Genomic DNA, 10,121 nt, shown 5'->3' with positions numbered 1-10,121 from the left:
GGGTAAATCATGGTCGGAAAATATCCCATTTTGTAAAATGGGACCAAATGGGACTGGGACCACTAATTTATTAGTAAAACATGATCTGGGACTAGATTTATAATATAAACAGTGTAAAGTGACTAATTTACTAAACACTATATGGGACCAGAACTAAGATATCTAATAATGGGACTGAGGAAAAATTTGGTCCCAGTCCCATGCATGGTCACACGGCCAGTCTAATCTCCATTTCTCCATTATTATTATAGATGTATATATATTATTATTATAGAGTTAGGTCTAGTTGTATGAGCTGTGTACAATACTCAGGCAGTTGACTTGCACTTCTACACAGTGTCTGGAATCAGTAGCTCTTTAGTAGAAATGAAGTCAAGCAGATCATTTAGCTAGTGGTTATATAACTTTCTGTATGCAAAGTCACATGTATCTGAATTTAATAGTATTTCTCTTACTAAATACAAGTATTCTGTATGTATGAACATGAAATTGAACACACACCAGCAATAATCAGGTTATATGCAGTGATGTTGATGGCTGAGTGACTGCACCTCCGCATATAACCTGGTTATTGTGAGGGTCAGGTTCGAACACACCGTAACCCAACCCACCTATAACTACCTGTAGTTAGTTGAACGATAAACAACACAAAAGGGAAGAAACAATAACATCAAACCCGGTGTAACGACATCCTTCCTTTTGTAAATATATATATATAGAACCTGACAAACGCAAAGATAATAGAATTTACAAGATCTAACTTGCCCCAAGACCGTTGATGATCGAGATGACATCACCGTCGTTATTTGTGGAATGGCGGCTCGATTATTGCCACTGCCGCTGCCCAGCCGCCCATTCTCGGCCAGGCTCCGCAAAGAAGGCCACGCCAGTCTTTTATCGCGATAACTCGTCCCGACTGCACCCGCATGGAGGGGTGGCGCTTGCTGGGAATTTACCCGGATGACATGGCTTGGCATATGGTCTGTGATTCTTTCCTACGGGACTTGGATGGGAACAAGCCATGGGACGTATGTATGGCTATGTATTGCAGATACGTGGAGTGATAAAAGAGTCATAGTAATAGCGATACCGGGAGGAGGAAAAATTATTTATTATCTCTTTTTATTATTATTATTTTTCCATTATCGTCCAGGAACAAAGTGCATTGCAAATCCGAAAAGGATGGCAGGGGAGGGGAGAGGAGGAAACCAAAAAAAATCAAAAAATCAAAAAACAAGAAAAAAAGAAAGCAAAACTCTTCAAACAAGATTCCCCCTCCCCTTGCATTGGCTTCGTTAGTTTACGATACGGCAGATCCTGTTCCTATCAGGGGGACGAAATTTTCTTTCCTCGGCGATTTCAGCGGGGGAAAAAAAAAACGGAAAAACGAGAAAACCCTTGGATCCAAAAAAAAAAAGGAGACGATATCAGAGCTTCAATTGCATTGTTCGTACGGAAGATCACGTCCTGGCAAAGGGAAAAACAAAACATTCCCGCGCGCTGGCCGGAGACATGATGAGACGAGGCGCGTCGGCTGAGGGAGTTACGCCGCATTTTGATTTTGATTTTTATTTTTATCAAAGATTCTTAAAGAAGTAATTTATTTTACTGTGCGGCTGTTATCTTACTTTATTATCTTACAGACCGCCACCGTATCAATACAGGTCGCACCTTATCGCGTCCTTGTTAGACAGAGCGCCAGCCACACCACGCTAGGGAACACAAATGCGATCGTTATAAAATGGTAATTTATCACTTGTAGCAGGGAAAGAATCATCAAGAAAATTTAGGACCACGGTTGTTGATTTTCAACGAGAGTAGAAGATGCGTGTTTGATCGAGTTTACCACGATAAATCTGATTATCTGCATCGTTGATCGGAGCCTCAAGCGGTACGGGGCTGGTTTTCCTGGTTTTCCGAAATACGCAACCTCGATCCTACCAGACTTTATCATACCCGTACCAGTGTGTACCGGCGTGTACCATCTTACCGCGGGTGGCTGTACAATCACACAAGCGAAAAAAGTCCCCCCCCACCCATGGGCGGGCAGAATCTTGTCTTATTACTCCCTTCTCGTTCCTCGTTCCCTCGTTCCTCTTCTTGCCTCTGATTCACCTCGCTCCTCCTCATCCTCATCGTTCTCCTCCGCCATTTTGCTTTCTTTGTCTCCTCTCCAGCGCCCTCTATATATCCGTTCTTCTTGTCCGTCGTCTATAGAACTTCCCATCGAGCTTCATCGAGCTTGATCGAGCTTCATCGGACTCCTTTGCTCTGTGCATCCCACGTTCTTGTTTTCGCCACTTCTCTGCCCACAGCTCAGACACCTCCCCCATATCTACAAACAACATGGTAAGTTGCGTGGTTGCTCGTTCCTTCTGGGTTTGTGGGCGAGGGCTAACGGGGCGGCTCCTGCTGCTTGGACGATAGGCGTATCCTGCTCCCTCGACACATCTCTCCAACACGGAGAATGTACGTTCTTCTGACTTGTTGTTGCTGTGACCCTTTTTGTGTTGCTTGGCTGTTTTTCATTCCGGGGCCTCTTTTTGGGAGCTCTGTAGACGGCGCTTTAAGGCAAAGCACGTGTAAGCTGACTGGTAGCTTTTCTCCTGGTGTTTGCGACTGTACAGCTCATGAAGTATATGAGCCTTGACCAACGAGGCCATGTCCTGGCCGAGTATGTCTGGATTGATGGATCTGGTGGTGTCCGCTCGAAAACAAAGGTATGCATAGACTTGGAACTTCCCCAGCCCGCTGCAATACACGAATGAACGAATGACTGGACGTGTGAAGATCCTTGTGTCCTTTTTATATGCACCCTGCTATAGCTATACAATGGAACAAACCCAACAGCAACACGTGCTAACAACATTTTCTCGTGCATGACAATAGACACTTAAGGGATCCGTGAAGTCAGTCGAGGAGCTTCCTGAATGGAACTTCGATGGCTCGTCAACAGGCCAAGCTCCTGGCGAAAACTCAGACGTCTACCTTCGCCCCGTCGCCATGTACGCGGATCCCTTCCGCCGTGGCGACAACATCCTCGTCCTCTGCGAAACCTGGGACTCGGACGGATCACCCAACAAGTTCAACTACCGCCACGAGGCCGCGAAACTCATGCGCACCCACGCAAACGAACACTTTTGGTTCGGTCTAGAACAGGAATACACCCTGCTTGGGCCCGATGGGTGGCCATATGGCTGGCCCAAGGGTGGGTTCCCAGGTGCTCAGGGCCCATACTACTGCGGTGTAGGAACTGGCAAGGTCCACTGCCGTGATATCGTCGAGGCTCACTACAAGGCTTGTTTATATGCTGGTATCAACATCTCCGGTGTCAACGCGGAGGTCATGCCTGCTCAGTGGGAGTTCCAGGTTGGGCCCTGCGAGGGTATTAACCGTGAGTTATCCTATCGCACCCTCAGCACACATGTGTAGGATACAACTTTGGGGAAAAAGAAAAAAAAAACTAACAAATCCTTGTGAAAACAGTCGGTGACCAGCTCTGGATGGCCCGATTTCTCCTCTGCCGTGTCGCCGAAGAATTCGGCGTCGTAATCTCTTTCGCGCCCAAGCCTATCCCTGGCGAATGGAACGGTGCCGGCCTACACTCCAACGTCTCTACAGAGGCCATGCGTGCTGAGGGTGGCTTGAAAGTCATCGAGGCGGCTATGAAGAAACTCGAAGCCCGCCACTCAGAACACATTGCCGTATACGGCGAGGGCAACGAAGACCGTCTTACCGGCCGCCTCGAGACCGGTAGCATCGACACCTTCACCTATGGAGTTGCTGACCGTGGTGGAAGCGTTCGCATCCCCCGCCAGGTCGCCAAGGACGGCAAAGGCTACTTCGAAGACCGAAGACCGGCGTCCAATGCGGACCCGTATCAGATTACGGGTATTATTGTTGAAACTGTAAGTCTTCGGGTTTCCATTTATCTCTTGTAGCCTTTATTTTTACCTCCACCTTTTTGATTCTTTTTCTTGAGGAATATCGGAAACTAACCATTTATCTTCTCTCTCTACACAGCTTTGCGGCGCTTCTTAAGACTTTCAAAGAAGTTGCCAAAGGTGAAATCGATGCGTTTATGTTTGGATCACCTTTTTTTCCACCACCTTTCTTTTTAATACCCCTCAGGCGTTGAAGTGCTGGGTGGGTGGTGTCGATTGAAAAAAAAATATTTAAAAAAAAATTTAAAAAATCACCAGTGACGCCTTGGATGATTTTCAAGATAGGGAACGTTAGGATTGAGATCTTCTCCTTCCCCTTCTTCCCGTTCAGCTATGCCCCTAAAAACTAAACAAAGTAAACCTGGATCATTTCGCGTTTTGCCAAGTCAGTTTTCTATCTCTGGGTGAAGCTAGTTTGTATATGACAGAACAAGAGAGAGCCGTCACTGTCCTTTTTTTTAAACCATCATCGTCTACCATTCCACCTTTGCCATTTTCATTGATATGTAAAATGGGCACAGGTCTCGTTTTCTGTTGTGTTTTGGGTCTTTGATCTTTGTTGGCTTCGTTTTCGGGGTTCTCTTTTGTCTGCCCTGGTTTTTTTTTCCTTGACCAATATACATAGAATTCAGTGGTTCCAGGAGTCAAGTCGGTCGTTATTTTTTCCTCTTACCGCCGCTTCCCCATTCCTCTCCCCCTCCCCCCACCGAAATCATTCTAATGCTAATAAATGTCGTGGGTCGTGGGGGTTCCAATTTAAATTTCCAAACTGCTTTTTTATTCCATCTCTTTTTTTGGAAGGGGTTTTCTTCTGGGGCTTATTCGTGGCTAGCTTCGCCGTTTGTCAAATAGTGTTGTCGTTTCTTGCTTCTTTTTCGTTTATATACACATCTATAGAACGAGGTAATGAATGGATGAGGCTCGGGCTTCCCCATCTTTTTTTTTTTTTTTTTTTTTTTTTTTTTTTTTTTGGAATTTCCCATCCTTCTTTCTATAGAATTGGAGTAGGAAGAGCATTCGGGATAAACAAAAGCAAGAGTTTTGTTTATCATTACATAAATCAGGTAAGTTTGTGTTGTTACTATAACTATATGGTTAGTTAACTATGCAGGCATACATATCTATTTATGATATCAAACAGAAAGAATAGTTTGAAAAATAAAAATTTCACATTTCTTCCTTTTTCTCCCACTCTTTCCTGCTCAGAATTGGTATTTTTTTCCTATAGTTCACTAGTTAAGGTTGATAAATACAGACCACCAGGTGTTTTTTTTTTTTTTCTAAAGATTTCTTCTACTGGTCTTATTATTCAGTGTAACAGACATCCATTCCGATATGCATGTATCATTGCATGATAAAACTAGAGAGAGATATATCACCAGAGGAGTCGACTAAGCCGTAAGGGCAGCAGCAGCGATCTCTACACTGAATTATGATTCTGATTTATATATTATATCAGTGTGGTCAGGGAGGGGGGGGGCAAGGCATGGGATGTTTTTGTGCACAGCCAACATCAGGTGAAGAGTCTTCATAAGGCCCGGCCCCTCTCTTTTTTATCTTTCCTGCCGCCTCCTCTGCTCTCTACAGCGTACTTACTGTCTTGCGGTTTGGAAGGGATTTTTTGAACCACGGGCTGGTGTGCAAGGACGGCACGGCAACGCCGCCATCTCCCTGGTTCTTTCTCCCTGGCCCGCGCGATCTCCACTGCTCCACTGCTCCACTGCTCCACTGCTCCACTGACGTATATATATATATATGTATGTATGTATATACACCTGGGCACAAGCACAAGGAAAAGAGACGGAATGATCCACTCGACATTTCGACGGTACAGCCAAATGGGGGCAAAATTGAAGAGAAAAGAGAGAGAAAGTGTGCCTGTGTGAACAAAAGGACGATGGTTTACATCGTATCCTCTGTTAGCGATGAGTGAGGGTAAAAAAGTTAGGAGGAATGCCAATATGATGGGATCCAGTCGGAAATAAGATAGGAATGCAGGGTTCATTCATGTCATGCCAAGTTGCAAGTATCCACAATACGGCACAGAGAGAAGAAGATGGCCAGATTCTTAAAAAAAAATTTAGAAGAAGAAGAAGCGAGAGAAAAGCAAAAGAAAAGCAAAAGAAAAGCAAAAGAAAAAGAGAAAGAATCAATCAAACTGCGAAGGCAGGCGTGGCGTGCGCCGCTCGACGCAAAACGAACTTCCATCGCCCACCTGAATATCAGCGTTTGGAAGGATCACATTAGTGCGCAGGCGAGGTAACAAGCTAATCTTGGTAGTGTTCTGTCTGTCCTTTACGTTAAGCTACGGCACTAACTAACTTTCTCCGTATTTGTATAGATTCAATTGCCGGGGAGACGCGTTATGTCGTGTAAAAAAGACCCCCCAAGAGATTATGAATCGATTTCTATTTGTTTCTCTCCATTTACATCTTTTTTTAACTTTATACAACGCGGTGGGAAACGATAAAAACACCAGTAGACGTTGTTTCGAGGCCAGCCCAGCCCCAAGGCGGGTCGACAGCGAGAATAAGCTTAAACATCCCTGGCTGTGGCTAAATATATCCCTGGAAGCTGTCCCGGCCAACCGGCCTTTGGTGATGGCTTCAGTCGAGAACAACGCCGCGCTCGAGGGCCAGCTAGGACCAGCTCGCAGTGAGCTTCTTATTATTCGATGCCCGCCTCGTCCCCGGATTCTGCTTCTTCTTCTCCATAACAGGATTGGAAGCAGTTCTAGCCACCTCCACCGCCGAACTAGAAGGCGCCAGAAAAAGAAGGAATGGAAAAGGGAAAGTAAAGGAATAAGAATAACCACAAAACCACAATGTCAATTCCTGAACTGGCTTTCGGGGACAAGGGCCCCCAAGTTAGGAGGCGTTAGAGATTTTGTTTGAGCTTCGTCGGGACGGAATGGAATGGATTTTCCAGTTGAATTATCCTGAACGAAAAGACAAAAATGAGAAGGAAAAAAAAAAAGTTACACCATATCCCATCAACAATTTTCCTTTTTCTCCTATCACGGTCTACATAGCTACGCACAAATTGATGCCGAGAAATCTCGACTCACTAGTAAGCCTCAGGGTTCATCCCTATGTTTCAATGTCCTGGCAAAAGTTATTTTGCCGTCGAAGGATCGTTAAGTTCGGCCTAACCTTGGTTGGGGGATAGTGGCCAAGCAAGGACGCCCCTTGACTGCCGATTATTTCCCTCTTGTACACTCTGTACATAAATAGAAGTGGATGGGGCCGAGTTATTGCTGCGGAGGAAGACAGAGGGTTTTGATATATATATATATTAATTTTTTTTCCCTTCTTTTTATTATTACATTTCTGCTTGATGCTTGTGGGGGCCCTTGGTATTTTTGCGTAGGATTTCTACGGACTATACGTAGGAGGACAAGAGTATTAACTTGCGTCGTGTTTATGAACATTGAAAGGGTGAGGGTCGTGGACAAGCTGCGGCCGCGATTTTACAAGAACCGACCGATCTGTGGAAGTTGAATTGAATTCGAATCCATCGATCGACTGTTCCCTTGTTATAACCGGGGCTTCTCCAATTCTATCGACAGTACTCTCTTTGCCGTTATCTTCTTGGTTGCTGGGTTGCTGTGATAGCACAGATATCGCCTTGAACCGGAACCACTTGCTTGGTAAACTGATTTGAGAAAGCGCAACCCCCCGGCCGACTCCCGGCTCTGAACCCTGTCCGTGTCCTGACAGCAAAGAACAAACTGAGACTCCTTTTGGTGGTAAATATATCAATCGAGGCATGGCTAACGACGAGGAAAACTCTTCCATGAAAACGACGACGTTGCTGGTAACAGTGGAAGGTAGTAATAGCGGCATTGATAGCGGTATTGCGAGCAATAACAACGTCAATAATGAAATCAGTGATGACGAAAAGGGTGGCATTTTCGAGGTTGACCACGCTGATCCCGCGAACCTGACATTTCTCAACTCCCTGAAGCGATTCCCCAGAGTCGTCGGTTATATCCTGGCTGCATGCCCCGGTATATTGCTCTATGGATTCGACATGGTCATCGTCAGCACCCTGACTGCAATGCCTGAGTTCCAGTGAGTTGAATATTCGTCTCCCATTCTTTTATTTTCTTCCCTCCTAGCATTCAACAAACCCTTCCCTCAAAACAATCCACTCCATAGCTTATTAAAAAACAAAAAAAAATAAAAATAAAAATAAAAAATTTAACCAATTCTCCAACATAACAGACGTGACTTTGGTGAGGTTCGCCGAGGAAAAGCCATTATCCCTTCTGCATGGCTAGGTGTATGGACTGGTGCTGCATCCATCGGCAACGTAGCTGGAGCAGCCATTGCTGGCTGGGTTGCTGATCGCTTCGGCCGCCGCTCCTCGCTCATGTTTGGCGCGCTGCTATCCATCATTGGCATTGGCATTTGCTTTTCATCTGCCTTCGCAGCCGATATCGACACCCGCCGAGGCACATTCCTGGTGGGCAAGATTATTGAGGGCTTCGCGGGGGGAGTGGTGATCTGTGCCGTGCAAATATATACCTCTGAAATTGTGACGCGTGCGCTGAGGGGCCCCAGCCAGGCACTGCTGCCCGCGATGGTGATGGCGGGGCAGCTTATCGGGGCCTTGGTTGTGTTTGCTTGTTTGTCCCGAAAGGGGTCGGAGGGTTATCTGATCGCCGTGGCGTCGCAGTGGGTGCTTTCTTTTCTGCTGGTTGGTATTGCCATTGTTATCCCGGAGAGCCCCCCACATCTTATCCGTGTGGGTAAAATAGACCAGGCGCGCGAGTCGCAGCGACGTCTTCACCGCAAGGATGTTGATACGGTTAAGATGGTTGATAAGCTTGTTGAGATTCTGGAGCAGGAGCGGGAGACGGTGAAGAAGGACGGCTCGCAGGTGCGGTTCATCGATTGCTTCAGAGGGACTGATCTGCGGAGAACGATTATTGTGCTAGTTTGCCACATTATGCCGCAGAATTTCGGGCTGGGTTTGCTCGCCAATGCCAGTTACTTCGCCCAGACCCTTGGCATTGCGCCTGTTGTGAGTGTTGTGTTGTTGGAGGTGGGTATTGCTGTAGGCCTGATCGCAAATATCATCGCTGTATGGACACTCTCCTTTGCAAGGCGGAGGCCGCTCATGCTCTGGACGCTTGGCCTCACTGGGTTGGTTTGGGGCACAATGGGAATTTCTGGGTGCTTTGATAGCCCCGTGACGAAATGGTATGTTCTTGTTTTTGTTATCACGATTTTGGCAATCGCGTGTATTGCATGCACGCATCAAGGTGGCCGTCTCCCTTCAACGGTTCCCTGAAAGTCGAAGACATGGCAAAGGTGATCGATCACTAACGGCGAACTTTCCTTTCTTAGGTGGGCCGCCGCAAGTATGGTAATTATCATTTTTGTTTGCGGGAACGGAGTCTGGCCCGCCTCTGTCCTTGCTACGGCAGAGACTTCCTCCCTTCGACTTCGCGGTAGGACTCAGGCAATCGGCTGGGCTGTGCACGGCATCTACGCATGTTCGTTTGCGGTTATCTTGCCGTACATTTACAACACCGACAAAGGCAATCTTGGAGCCAAGATAGGGTTTGTGTTTTTCGCTCTGTCTATGTTGAGTTGCTATATCATTTGGTTCTTTGTGCCAGAGATGGGACGGCGGTCGCCTGCTGAATTGGATCTGCTCTTTGAACATAGGGTTCCCACCAGGGATTTCTTGAAATGGTCAGCCGAGAGGAATGGCCGTAAAGCTGATACTGCACCTGTAACTGTCAATGTCGTTAGCAACGAGAGGAGGGAGAATGAGAGTTCTGAACATGTCGAGATAGTGAGCAAGTAGGGGGTCCTTTTTGTTTTCATATTTTCGGTTGTTGTTTGGACATAGGTGGGCAGGTTGGAAAATAGATACCCAGATTGTACAAATTTCCGTTTCCTTAGTGTAAACAAGCAAAAATCCATGCCCGGTTTCGGTTTTGGTTTGAGATGTTGTTTCCTTCTCCTTTTTAGTTCGATGTTGATACGAGTTGAATTATGAATTTGCTTCTTGGTAGATAGTTAGTAATTTGGCGTAGCTTACATCAGCTCTCATTGTTAGTTATAGTTATCGGCGCGATGGCATCATACTATACTGGTTGATGTTGTCGAAACGACATAAAAGGTGCAGAAAACGTGGAATTAAGACCTTGATTTTAGGAGG

At 46.1% G+C, this 10,121-nt stretch overlaps 4 protein-coding genes across 4 annotated transcripts; 3 read left to right on the top strand and 1 right to left on the bottom strand.

The window, feature by feature from the left end:
* Positions 1-510: 510 nt before the first annotated feature.
* Positions 511-977, bottom strand: HCBG_04184 (uncharacterized protein; the record flags this gene model as incomplete). Its single annotated transcript, XM_045431233.1, has 2 exons — positions 511-611; positions 752-977. The coding sequence occupies 2 exons, from the start codon at positions 975-977 to the stop codon at positions 511-513; spliced, it is 327 nt and encodes a 108-aa protein (XP_045287786.1).
* A 1,457-nt stretch (positions 978-2,434) lies between these two features.
* Positions 2,435-4,877, top strand: HCBG_04183 (glutamine synthetase; the record flags this gene model as incomplete). The annotated part of the gene is made up of 4 exons (XM_045431232.1): positions 2,435-2,720; positions 2,890-3,394; positions 3,487-3,908; positions 4,024-4,877. The coding sequence occupies 4 exons, from the start codon at positions 2,631-2,633 to the stop codon at positions 4,039-4,041; spliced, it is 1,035 nt and encodes a 344-aa protein (XP_045287785.1).
* Positions 4,878-6,000: 1,123 nt separating this feature from the next.
* HCBG_04182 (uncharacterized protein) lies at positions 6,001-6,838 on the top strand (the record flags this gene model as incomplete). The annotated part of the gene is made up of 2 exons (XM_045431231.1): positions 6,001-6,203; positions 6,286-6,838. 2 exons carry the CDS (start codon positions 6,001-6,003, stop codon positions 6,836-6,838), a joined length of 756 nt encoding a protein of 251 aa, XP_045287784.1.
* Positions 6,839-7,712: 874 nt separating this feature from the next.
* HCBG_04181 (maltose permease) lies at positions 7,713-9,764 on the top strand (the record flags this gene model as incomplete). The annotated part of the gene is made up of 3 exons (XM_045431230.1): positions 7,713-8,017; positions 8,171-9,151; positions 9,299-9,764. The coding sequence occupies 3 exons, from the start codon at positions 7,713-7,715 to the stop codon at positions 9,762-9,764; spliced, it is 1,752 nt and encodes a 583-aa protein (XP_045287783.1).
* Positions 9,765-10,121: the final 357 nt, after the last annotated feature.

The sequence above is a fragment of the Histoplasma capsulatum genome (genome assembly GCF_000150115.1).
Source record: "Histoplasma capsulatum G186AR genomic scaffold supercont2.5, whole genome shotgun sequence".
Classification (NCBI taxonomy): domain Eukaryota; kingdom Fungi; phylum Ascomycota; class Eurotiomycetes; order Onygenales; family Ajellomycetaceae; genus Histoplasma; species Histoplasma capsulatum.
The sequence above is the reverse complement of the archived record's forward strand: the minus strand, read 5'-3'. Positions and strand labels throughout refer to the sequence as shown.